General features: G+C 40.6%; 1 protein-coding gene across 1 annotated transcript; it reads left to right on the forward strand.

Moving 5' to 3' along the window:
- Positions 1-4,086: 4,086 nt before the first annotated feature.
- Positions 4,087-9,798, forward strand: LOC307076708 (organic cation/carnitine transporter 2-like; the record flags this gene model as incomplete). The annotated part of the gene is given in 11 exon segments (XM_079737799.1): positions 4,087-4,479; positions 4,685-4,788; positions 5,191-5,345; positions 5,879-6,050; positions 6,151-6,277; positions 6,961-7,061; positions 7,610-7,824; positions 8,178-8,360; positions 8,814-8,949; positions 9,731-9,752; positions 9,754-9,798. Coding segments are annotated over 11 exon segments (1,653 nt in total).
- Positions 9,799-13,740: the final 3,942 nt, after the last annotated feature.

The raw sequence follows: 13,740 nt of genomic DNA on the forward strand, positions 1-13,740 counted from the left end.
TGGGTGGTGGCTGTACCGGGGCAGGCAGGCCGAGCCGTCTTGGGTCACCAAGCCTCAAGCCTCATAACAGTGCTGTTTGCCAATGCTTGTAACTAAGAAAAAATACAAAGCAATCTTTTTACAAACATGTTTACAAGCGGGGAACTACACCAAAGGTATAACATGGCTAAAGCTTTAACGGAGGTTCATGTATCGTAACAGTTCTGTTGCCGATGGATATGTGCTAACTAGCAGCTCTCTTGCAGAGTACTGCATTATATGGCCAGCCGGTGTTTCAGTTCAACTCGTGACCGTGTTAACTGGTGACCATCAGCCGAATGCATCGCTTGTTGTCGTGGCTGCGCCAGCTGTTTGAAATCGGGACCAGACACGTAGCTGTCCTTGCCAATGCCTCTTTGATATGTTTTTCAATAAAATGTCAAAAACATTCTCATCTCATTCGTATTTGGAGTGTAATTGGAAGAAACTGGTCAGGTAGAACTGTTTTAAGCCGAAATAAATGGAAAATGAATGTTTAAAATATGTTTAAAAAGTATAACAAACTGCAATTCCATTCCATTGTGCCGTTGACCCACAGGGTAGTTCTCCGCCGTAGTAGTAAAAATCACAAATTCTTCCTGAAAACAGGAAAGGCAGCCAGATCAACTTGTGACCCTACTATCCATGTCGTTAAGACCAGGCATTGGTCGCGTTTCCAAAAATAAGACGCCTTTACATCCAGTTAATCAAAACCTAATGTTGTGTTTCCCTCCACTGCTTGAAAATAGCCAAAAAAAACTGTTTGCGCTCATTCTATCATTTCGGTCGCCTGATGTGGTGTTGTTGTCCCCTTTTAATGGATCGTCTCTGTAAGCAAAGCAGCGACTTCGGAAATCAATGTGACGCAAGTCACATTGCGTCACATTGACGCCTTTAAAGGGGACATATCATACCACCAGGTGTGAGTGTGATTAGCCATTACAAGCAGGTTTGAAAATGTGCAGCATTGTGACATCACAGGTTGGCGTGTCCATCTATCCGTCACACATCTAGATGGACACGCCCACCTGTGATGTCACAATGCTACACATTTTGAAAACGGCTTGTAATGGCTAATCACACTCACACCTGGTGGTATGATATGTCCCCTTTAACTGGATGTAATGCGTCTTATTATTGGAAACGCGACCAATTCGTGGTCTTAACTCTATAGTAGGGTCACAAGTTGATCTGGCTGCCTTTCGTGTTCAGGAAGAATTTGTGATTTGTATAAGGCCTATTACGGCGGAAAATTTCTCTGTGGGTCTACGGGACAACGGAATAGAATCGGAACTCTTTATTTTTTTCCATCAGAATGGTATGAGTTCGAATCCCGTAATGTAGGCCTATGCTTTGTTGATCTGAATAAACCTTGTGTCTCAAAGTGATTCGACTTGCGAATCACTTTGAAGTCGCTGCTTTGCTTACAGAGGCGATCTAGAGAAGGAGGACGGCAACACCACATCAGGCGACCGAAATGATAGAATGAGCGCATAACAGTGTTTTTGGTAGTTTCAAGCAGTGGAGGGAAACACAACATTAGGTTTTGATTAACTGGATGTATGTATTTTTGGAAACGCGACCAATTTATGGTCTTAACTCTACATGGATATTAGGGTCACAACATTCTGAATCTAAAGTATATGCTTCTTAGTTTAAAAGGGCTTAGAAATAAGTATACCCCTTTGCCATATGCTGTGGTGGCTTGCTATTTCAATTTTTTCGGTTATAAAAGGGCTCAATTGAAATTTTATAGCAGACTGATCTAAGGGCCCCATTGTAGAGTAGATACTGCCCTGTGAGAACATCAGCATAATAGGCTACATTGTGTTAAACAGAGTTTGTTTACAAGACTCACTCTTTACTTTAGATTCAGAATGTTGATATCCACAATGGTATGAGTCCGAATCCCGTAATGTGTTTTTTAATTTTTTTTAAATGTTTTTTAAATGTTTTTTAAATTTTAAACATTAATTTTCCATTTATTTCGGCTTAAAACGGTTCTACGTGACAAGTTTCTTCCAATTACACTCCAAATACGAATGAGATGGGAATGTTTTTGGCATTTTATTGAAAAACAAATCAAAGAGGCATTCGCAAGGACAGCTACGCTGATCCATGATGAATGTAACAATCCCTTTGCTACTTGTGTTTATACCGAACCGGTTCCGTGTTTTTATGGGTCTGTAGTGCCGTAAAGCAATTCGGTGCTTCGCGAGACCCGACACTCCCGCGAGAGTGGGCGGCGGGTCGCCGGCAGAAACTTGTAAATTCACTTTTTCCGCCAAGATGCGCTAGGGAGAGTCGAAACAGCGACCAATCGACCCATAAAGTTTTATAGAACCATCACAATGACTCTTAACCTGTTATGTTAAGGTAAATTAAGCCAAACAAGTTGAATAGTTCCCCTTTAAGGTGAGGCATTGTTTAGTTGTAGTAGTCAATAAATTGTGCTACCCTTACCATTTACATTGGCATTATTATACCCACCAGTCTCACAACCCTATTACACATTGACAGAGTGTAATAATGAATAAGGTAGTGTGGGTCAGTCACACGTTTGAAAGAATGGAAGTAATGTAGTTTGTGATGGCTAACTTTGGCCAATGTTCTTCAGCAATAGTTTATGAAATAGGAGTTAAAGACAAAGTCCGTAAAGATGTTTGAACAAAATGACAATGACTTGCATGTGAACTTCTGAATGTTACTAATGTGCCTAGTTTCTGAAAGGCTAGTATGAGCGTTGATCTCAACAGATTTTCATTCGTTTAAGTGTGACCCATACCCAAGGACGGATTAACATGACCACGGGCCCTGGACACAAACCAGCCATGGACCCCTACCAACACGCAAATACACACACTAGCACACCGAATTTTGTCGCATATAACTCATGCAATCCACAATCACACACATTATAATAAAGCGTGCAGCCAGGAGGGAGAGAGAGAGAGAGAGAGAGAAATAGAGAGAGAGAGAGAGAGAGAGAGAGAGAGAGAGAGAGAGAGAGAGAGAGAGAGAGAGAGAGAGAGAGAGAGAGAGAGAGAGAGAGAGAGCATAGTGCCATCCGCTCGTCTTAACGGCAGAACATGGAATCTGTCAGGTTAATTTCATGACTTTAAAAGCACCTACTGACTTCCTCTTACGAATTAGCGAGTCAAAATGTTGAGATGGACGGTATTTGTTGTACCAGGGCAGTACTTTAGTGTCTTTTTCTTTCTTTCTTTTACGCTATGCCGATCCGCTTAGCACACGTTTCTCCATTTTCACTGTGAAATTGACCGAAATTGACCAAGCACTACGACATTAACGTTCCATCACGTAATTTCTTTTTTAAAATGTGATGTGTTTATTTTGCAAATCAAAAAATTCAAATCCTTTTATGACCAAAGAATGAACTTTGAATTTTTTTAAATCAAAAAATTATATATATATATATATCACGCCCCCCCCCCCATTGGCCAGGGCCCTGGACATGTGCCCACTTTGCCCATGCGGTAATCCGTCATTGCCCATACCCGTTTCCACCTGAACGGGAGGGGGGCTAGACGCATATGCCATAGTAAATACAACCTGAGCTGGTTTACAGGGTAGGGCCTAGATGTTTTAAAGTTGTTCTCGAAGTTTTGTATGCAAATAAATGTTTGTTAAGTCACTATGTATTGCGGATTGAGGTAACACAATGACGATTGAGCCTATTGCCCACTGATGAAAACCCTTGCATTTGCAGGAGCGTCAATGTTACTAACTTGTGGTCGGTGCGACAGTATTATGACCAAGTCAAGTTAGAGATTACCACTTTAATAATTGTCAAGGTTTAAACACTTTCATAGTTTGTGCAAAAAAAACACATTGGAAATTAAGTTATATAAAAAAACGAATGGCCTGCGCCTCATTCCAAGATGGGACCACTCCGTTCTGCATAACGCCTGGTGGACTCGTCTCGCTTTGCGTCATTCTTCGTGTCCAGATTGCGTAACTCCCTCCACTCTATAAAGCCACCAGCTCTTTTTGGTCCAAAGTGTGTGTCCGATAAGATCCCACACATCGTGGGAGCGTGCAAAAGACATGCCTTCATATGAGGACGCGGTTGCATTTCTAGGAGAATGGGGACCGTTCCAGCAGTCGGTGTTCTTTCTCCTGTGCTTTACGTTTTTCCCAAACGGCTTCACTTCGCTGAGCATAGTGTTTATCGGGGACACACCTTCCCATCACTGTCTCATTCCCGCACGCGCCAACCTCAGCTCAGTATGGATGAACAACAGCATTCCTTTGGAAGAACACCGCGGAGAATGGTCTCTCAGCAAATGCTCCAGATACAACCTGGACGCCCTGACCCGTTTCTCCGAGAGCGGGTTGACTCCCGGGATCGACGTCAACTTGTCCAATGTGCAACAGGAGGCTTGTCTGGACGGATGGGAATATGACCGCACCAATTATGATTCCACTATTGTGACTGAGGTGCGTGTGTGTCTCTGTGTGTGTGTGTGTGTGTGTGTGTGTGTGTGTGTGTGTGTGTGTGTGTGTGTGTGTGTGTGTGTGTGTGTGCGTGCGTGCGTGCGTGCGTGCGTGTGTGTGTGCGGCTTCATTGTAAAATCTTATTGCGGGACATTTGCAGCCTTCCTTCGCTGTGAAACGTTATAAGCTGTGTTGTTTGTGTTTTCAGTGGGACCTCGTCTGTGAGGACCAATGGAAACGGCCCCTGACCTCCTCGATTTTCTTCTGCGGAGTTTTTTCAGGTTCCTGCATTTCTGGACCAATCTCCGACAGGTTGTTTTAGCCTCTTTAATTTTAACTATTATTTTTTCCAACACCATTTAAAAAATGTATTCAACGTGCATTTCTTAGTGATAAATGATAATAATTATATAATTATAAGTATAATAATAATACTGTTAATTAAATAAATACAACCAACTTACTCTGTACTTCTACACTGGGGAGCAACCATGCCACATTACAATAAGCATCACCAGCCAGGAACCCCTACAACAGACCAGCGTAGAAAAAAGAACCATCTTCTATACTAATTAGGACATTTATCCACAGTATCATAGCATTATTACGCATTTGACCATTTTCCTTAAATGCATAATAATAACGAGACTGGGTTGACAATTGACATGTTTTATTCCTTCCTCAACAGTGGATGCTTTTGCTTTTGTTTTGCAGGTTTGGAAGGAAAATAGTGATGTTCTCTACCCTCGCAATCCACACAGTGTTCTCTTTATGCCAGGTCTTATGTCCTTCATGGGCTCTATTCTGTGCCCTGTTCTTTCTAGTTGGGATGGGAGCCATCTCAAATTACGTGTCTGCATTTGTGATAGGTATATGTTCATTAACATACCCTGACCGTCCGTTTGGTATGTTTAGTAGTTCATTTTTGAACACACCTTTGCTTGAGTTCTTCTTATCCAGTCCCCCTCTTACGAGCATGGTCAATCACAACAGGGGGATCCAGAGAGGGGCCGCACCTGCATGCACACAGCATGTGGTTGTAGTAGCATTACATGATAGAACCGGTCGAAAGGAAATGTATTATGAGTGTAATAACTGATTAATTAGTCATTTAGATGCTTTAGCAAAGTTAAAACACCAAACTTTTTTGCCTCACTGTTATAAATACAAATGCAAGTATTTTATTGACGTTTTCTGTGTCCGTTTATATAACGGATACTGTATTTCTTTGGTTAGCTGAAAGTCAACCAAACTCAAAACTTGAGGCGCTAGTAGCTCAAATGATGGGCATTTTCCACTGTAAATATTATTGATCAATCAATAAAAAAGATAATCTATAGCTACATTAACAATGGTAATTGTTAACAACTGTCTTCTGTTTTCCTTCTTTTTTGGTTATAAGGGATGGAGCTCTTCAACCCAGTTGTAAGAACAGTCTTCTCCACAGCGGGCTCCTGTCTTTTCTTTGGTTTTGGCTACATGCTGCTTCCTCTGTTGGCATACTATATCAGAGACTGGAGGATGCTTCTTCTCACTTTCCATGCACCGACTGTACTTTATGCGCTATTTTGGTGGTAAGTTTGCCACTGTCACCTTATTGATTTGACTCATTGACAGACTAATTCATTGAAATGGTCTAAACTGCCTGACCTTCCCACTCTGCCTGTACATCAGGTTCATTCCTGAGTCTCCAAGATGGCTGCTCTCTCAGGGGAGAGTGGAAGAGGCGGAAGACATACTAAGACAAGCTGCCAAGAAGAATAAAATACAAGCTCCACTGGTCATCTTTGATGGTGCAGAGGTGAGAGCTTGGAGAATGATTAGCAGGTCTTTCGGGGGACATCACTCAATCCAGCAAACACCTTCAGCTCTGGTGCACGTATCAGATCCAAGCTAAGGTGGGCTCACTATTGCTTTCATAATGAGAACATCAGAATGTGAAACCCTAAATCCCTGACAGCAGAGCAGACAGACTGCTGAGGAACCCCCACTGAGGAAGAATGTTCATGAAGAAGGCAGCATACTTTTTTTTTTTTTAGTCACACTTCATAGATTAAGTGTGACTAACACCTGGTGTGTATAGTATGATGTTATCTTTGTTCTTTATATAGTCCCCTAATTATGTATTTAACCAGGTAAAAATATGGTAAATTATAATATATTATTGGGTAATTGCAACCGTAATTAAGTAGGTAAATACAAATTAACTAGAGCTGAACTACTATGAAAAACATCCACTATCACCTATCAACTCAACTAAGTGCAATTGTGACGGTTGCAATTGCAATTGTGTGAGGTTGGTAAAAACACAGATTCAATTTGCATAATTCCTAAAATATGCAGCCAATTCCAACACCTCCCCTATTACCCATCAATTCAAGTGACAATTGCAGGCGTCGATGCACATTTGTGCTATTGGCAGGATAATACAATGGAGTATTGTTTAATTCATCATTGTGACTTTTACTCTTTGCCTTCACAAAGCAGTTCAGCCCAAAACACACAAAAGAAGCATCAGTCCACATGTGGGATTTGGTTAGTACCAGGAACATCCGCTGGACCACTGTCACACTGTGGCTGGTGTGGTGAGTTCCTGCTGTCCCACTGGGGCCCTCAGTTCTGGGACACTCAACAACATACACAACAAAAACATGCTTGCACACAGACAACACACACACACACACACACACACACACACACACACACACACACACACACACACACACACACACACATTTGCACACTTGTACCACTGCATGTCTATGTCATTTTCACTCACGCACACTTGGAGAAGGAAAATAGCACGTCAAAGCTTGTACTTTACTTATAGTACTGGCTGTTCAGGAGTGAGTTTAGCTAATTACTAACTTACTCACAAAACTTTCTTGTTGTATTCGAGAGAAAGGGGAGCTCTCAAATGTGTCCAGTATTGCATCCTTTTTTTATTTGAGTTGTGTGTGGAAACATGGAAGCAAGTACAAAATAATATGTACTGTTAAACTCCTGCAACCTAACACAGAAAGTGCTAGCTTAACCTATCTTTTTTACATTTTCTAATTCATGCGTCAATGTACAGTACATGCAACGGTACTGAGTCATACCGACACACTGCTTCTCATCTCAATGTCTTTAGGATTGACCTATCCATCACCTACTTCGTCCTGTCTCTGAACACATCAAACCTCCACGGCAGTATCTTCCTGAACTGCTTCCTGTCGGCCGCGCTGGAGATCCCGGCCTACGCTCTGTCGTGGGGGCTGTTCCGTTACTTGCCCAGAAGACTCTGTCTCTCCATGTCTCTGTTCCTCGGAGGAGTGATGATTCTATGCATACAACTCATACCATCAGGTACGACCATGACAAATACCATGGAACAAAACCTAAGATGTTAGTCCTTTGCATTTTATTCACGAATTGTGAGCAATAACAAAGCTTTTTTAAGTTGTATTGTTTTCAAAACATGGTTGTGTAAAACGTTATAGGAAATAAACAAGGGGAACCCATGCGCACATATGTGTGTTTGGGTATGCATTAATTTGCATGCTAAGCAACATCACTCAATGATTGTCTCAATAAACTGTAATTTGCTCGGTTATTACATTCATTATCCCAAACAATATTATATTACAACATGTTGATTTTGAAGTGGTTTGATTCACTAAGCCAGCCGCTGGCCATTATATTGTATGCTCTGTCTTTAGACATGAACTTCGTGGCCATAGCATTTGAGATGACTGGTAAATTTGGGGTGACGGTGGCCTTTGCCCTCATCTTTGCCTACACGGCGGAGCTTTACCCGACAGTCCTGAGGAACACAGCCATAGGGGCCTGTTCCATGGCCTCCCGCATAGGAAGCATCTCGGCTCCGTACCTTCTCTCCCTAAGTAAGATGCACTATGATCATCTGATGATCGCTCTTCTTCTCTATTCCCCACCCGATATCATAATTGATCAATAAATTATTATACTTTATTGTTATTATTATATCCTAGGTAGCTTAAAACATGATTAGTATCACTCTCTGAAAGATAATGTATAGTTAGTATTAAATTTGATTAAGTCAGTAGATTTTCTGAATTTAGTTCATCTGCTATGAAGCTCCTCATATATCAGTACTGAGTTTGTTATTCATTAACCGTACCCATATTTACTTTACGTTATTACTTTATTACACCATTTTTTTATTTTATCTTTGTAGGAAATACTCAAACTATTTCCTTCCCAGTCGCCACCCTTCCTGTATTTAGAATGAAAGAAACAACAGGGTCCCATATCCCTTTGGTTCCAGTGCATTACACTTTGATTTCCTTGCCCCCTCTCTTGGTTTGATGCTACAGGGAGCTACTCCGTGGCCCTACCCTACATCATGGTGGGGACCTTCACAGTACTAGCGGCGATGATCAGCCTCCTGATCCCAGAGACCTTTGGAAAGCCTCTGCCAGACAGCATCCCTCACATGCTAGAGTTCCCCGGGTGAGCCTTCTACTTCCATTCGCAATCACATTTTTTTTATTGGATGATGGCCAAATGGTGTTGCTTCCTCTTCCTTGTGGCATTGACATAAATGTTAGAAGAGACAGTTCGGTAATTCCTTACATCATCAAGGTTGAGTGTGTTTTAAAGAGGGTTCACCCACGCTGCTTTAAGAGTGTTAAACAGAAAACAACCAGTTTTGAAAGAGGTGTTGATGATGATTTGTGAGGAAAGGAAGGAAATTGTGTGAAAGAGAGACTTCAGAGAAGAGGAAAATATAGAAAGAAGGGTGTCAGAGTCGGAAGGCATGAGAGAGAAGAAGTTAGGTTCGGGAAGAGCTGATAGGACAGATGAGGATTGAGAGAAAATGGAGACAGGGAACTTCCAGGTTTCATGTTTGGATCTTTAGTTCAAAGGTCCCATATTGTACCACCAGGTGTTAGTGTGATTAGCAACTACAAGCCGTTTTTAAAATCTGCTTCTTCCGACATCAAAACTAGATGTATGTCGGATAGATGAGCAACATTTGCTACAGTCCACTGGGTAGGCTGGTAGACTGATCTATCCAGCATCATCATGTATTATCATACATCTAGGTGGACACGCCCACTTGTGATGTCGCAAGAGGCAGATTTTCAAAATGGCTGTAATGGCTAATCACAATCACACCTAGTGGTATAATGTGGGAGCTTTAACATTTATTTAGGTTTAATTATGATAACTTTTTCCAATATCGAACTATGAAAAATGATGTGCTTGTATTTATTTTATTTTCCAAAAGATGTTTCAAGAAAAACAAACTTTTTGGGATCACAGAAGAAGAAAAGCCTCCCAAGGATCCAGCGATGAAGTCAGGGATCATTTAATTAAAAAAGAAACAGTACCAATAACATGGGTCTTGATTATTTTTTGGTTAGGAACCACAACTTAATATTCTCGTTGTTTTTATATCATATCAATATTAGAGGTCAATGAAGAGTCTGTAAATTTTGGATGTAAGTTACAGTTTACACCAGCAAACCGAACTTTAAACAAACACGGGAGCCCTGAGGAACTTTTCTATCCATAAGATAAATAAAATAAGAAAAATGGCACACCGGAGTATGTAAGACCCAATACACAAAAATAAATACTACAGCGAGCTACTGAACAGGCTGCCACTGGAGTTTAGGGACAGATTACAACTAGAAAAGACTGCATCTCATGCAAAATTGGATATTCCACCATGGGAGTCGTTCATTTATGATAAACTTGTTATTTGCAATAATCGGACACAGAGCAAGACAAAAAATCTAATATATATAATAATATATACTAATATATAATATATATTATATATATATAATAATATATATAATACATCACATTTGAACAGTTTAATTGGATATCTACCTAAGAGTTCTCCTTGTGATTCTCTAAGGTAACCCTAATCACATCTGCAGGGTTTTCACGGACAGAATTATTTTACACTATGTATATGTCGCTGTAGGCCTACATAATGTTCACAATATCTAGTAATTCTTATTCAAACTACCAAATTGGAGTTGGACGAAAACGTGTCTCGTCCTTATCTGCCATAGTCCAGACAGCTTTCGTGCGACCAGTTTAAAATGTTTGTTTTGCCTGGATTTCACTATACTGGTATAATATCATTTAGGTATAATCCTGTTCGATTTATTTAGCATAGGGCCAAATTGGAGTTGTTCGAAAATGAGTCAGGTCATGACGTCACTTGTATATCAGAGCGCTGTGCTGCGACCAGTTTTTTAAAAAAAATTGTTTGGCATTATTTTAACAACATTGGTATAATATGTATGATTGACATACAATCTTGTTCGATTTATCTAAAATACGGCCAAACCGGAGGTGAACGAAAAGGGGTGAGGTTATGACACGACGTCCATATGAGCTGGATCGCGATGATGGTCGTCCACATGCTTGGTGGGCTTAGTCTTTTCATCGTTATTGGTTCATTCTTGAAGAACCGCTGCTCTACCAGGTAAAACGCAAAAGAGAAAATACACCGTATCACTTTCATTACCACGTAAACCCATTACGGACACGTCATTTTCATCCTTAAATTGCATTAACTATCTGATGTTTTTGTATTAAAGCAAGACACTCCGTGTATTGTGAAAATATAAGCCTAAACACAATATTTGAACTGTCTACAGTGATGTTTTCCATTTGTGACAGCTAAATATGAACAATCATGTTATTGACGCATATATACATACATTCAAAATGTAGTAACGTTATCACAACACTAGGTGTCACGAATGACTAAACTAAAGGTTCAATCACGACCTCCGTGGGGACAACATTTTATTTGTATCTGTATAAAAGAACATACAAGGCTATAATAAGATCAAAAGCTAGCATTTTTTTTGTCTTACCTTAATCATGCCTTATTCCAAAATCGATGACATCTTTTGGGTTCACATAATTATGACTTTGAGACTGATGTATCACAATGTTAATAGACTACACATTCTGTTTGAAGAGGATTGTGAAAGAAAATGTAGCCTATTTGTTTAAGATCCTATAGCTTTCATCTTCAAAGTTCAAACATTTACAAAAGACAGGGAAACCTCCACTTTCAAACAATGATGCATTGCACTATAGTGATACACATTTAATCTATTCATCTTTTGAATATAGGCCTTTAGTGCACTGAGCACTGATTACAGTCAAAGAGTGTGTGTGTGTGTGTGTGTGTGTGTGTGTGTGTGTGTGTGTGTGTGTGTGTGTGTCTGTGTGTTTGTGTGTCTCTGTGTGTTTGTGTGTCTGTGTGTGCGCAACTCAACAGCAGATCTTATGTTGTTATGCACATATGATGATGAATTTTGTTAAAACGTTATCACAACACTAGTGGTCTAACAAGGCTTCAGATATGCTTCTAAGAATGAGCATATCACACCTGATGATTTAATAATGTGACCTGTGTTTGAAATTTTCATTTAAATGAGCCACCACTTTGGACCAGGTAAATCCCAAAATTACAGAAAATCTGAAATCTTTTTTTTTACATTTAAGCTAGCGCTGCATAAAATGTGCTTTTTTTCTTGCTCTTTATTTTTGCAATCAAGTCCTACATTCAAACGTGAATTGTAGTACTTGTGCCCAAATTCAGAGCAGTGTTTACCAGGTTGACAAAACCTGAAAAACAGCCTTCACATACACAATGCCATGGTTGGCATTGTGTTTACACTGCCTTGACAGCAGTTTTCCTTGGGACATAGACATGCTTGCACGCACGCACACACATACACACAAACACACACACACACACACACACACACACACACACACACACACACAAAACACAATCTCTGGTAGTATGTACTGCCGTTTGGCAGAACCTTTTTTTTTACCTTTATTTTACAGGAAAGAAACCCCCCCCCCCCCCCCCCCCCCCCCCCCCCCCCCCCCCCCCCCCCCCCCCCCCCCCCCCGGTGCTGTGGCTGCCTCGGCTGCTGTGGCATCGGGGTTGGAGACGGCCATTAACACTTGGTGTTAATGTGATCGGCACTATAATTCTAAGCATTATAAGCCTATTAAACAGTTAGTAAGTGCCATACATGTCCAGGCATGCTTTGATATTAAACCCAACAGATGAAAAGGTAGATGCTTTGAAACAGAGCCAAAAAGGGCAACACAATAGAAAATATTGAGGCATGTAAGGGGAAACTAACTTAACTTAAGACATTTGTGTAGGTGTGTAGGCCAAATTAAGTGTGGGATGTGTGTGTGTCACACACACACATACCAAAATAAATACTATTCTAACCAATCACCCACAACACCCACCCCTTGTAGGTGATTGGTTGGAATAGTATTTATTTTGGTTTTGAGTGGTTGGTAGTCCCATTTGTTTTTGTGTAAGATCTCGGAGAATAGGCTGCCCACAGAGACGGGTTTATGACGGCCTGCTTATGAGGCGGCCAGCCAGTGGATCATGAGGAAAGATCAGATGAATATGATCATTTATTTTTCAGCCTAGAATCGCTGATACAACCTTTAACCTCTGAGTGGACCTTAGATGAACACACTGGAACAGATATATTCTCGTACAGCACACTGAATCCCAACGCGGTTAAGGTTAAGGGCTTCAAGAAGTGGATAGTATCCCGTTAATATGTATACTGTGAGAAAAGTAAACTTTTGAAGTGTCATCAAATCAGAGTCATTCATTACAATGTTGTATGAGAATATGATAACTCTTAATTGTGTTAGCTCCCTCCCATTTAATTACTTTTACCAATTCGAAGTTGTCAACAAAAGAAGGTTTTTAGAGCCGTTAAATATATTTGTATGAGCAAATTATTGTGAAATAACCATTTTATTCATGTATTGCATGATTAGGAAATTTTCACAGCCACCTTTGTGATTTAATACTTAAAAACGTAACACCCCTCCAAACATGAACATACACTGTTAGAATTGGTGCACAAATGTAGCCGAGGAACATGTAATCAATCATAAAGCTATGAGTCCTCATATATCTGATACTGTCACACACACTGCTTGTGTAATGAAAGAACTCCTTAGTAACACAAGGCATTTCAATTGCAAACATAAACTAGTCACTCTGGCCCTTCCAGTTATTCACAAAACACACGCACACATAGACACACACACACTGTGGCAACCCGGTTCCCAAATGTCTGGTCTCACAGCAAGTACCACGCTCTGGATTCAGGTTTAAGCCGCAGTCGGCGTTTATTCACAGAAGATAGATCAAGGCAAGAACAATAATGCTGAGCTAGGGTCTCCGTGAGCCTCGTAGTC

Source organism: Pollachius pollachius (genome assembly GCF_949987615.1).
Source record: "Pollachius pollachius genome assembly, chromosome: 6".
Lineage (NCBI taxonomy): Eukaryota > Metazoa > Chordata > Actinopteri > Gadiformes > Gadidae > Pollachius > Pollachius pollachius.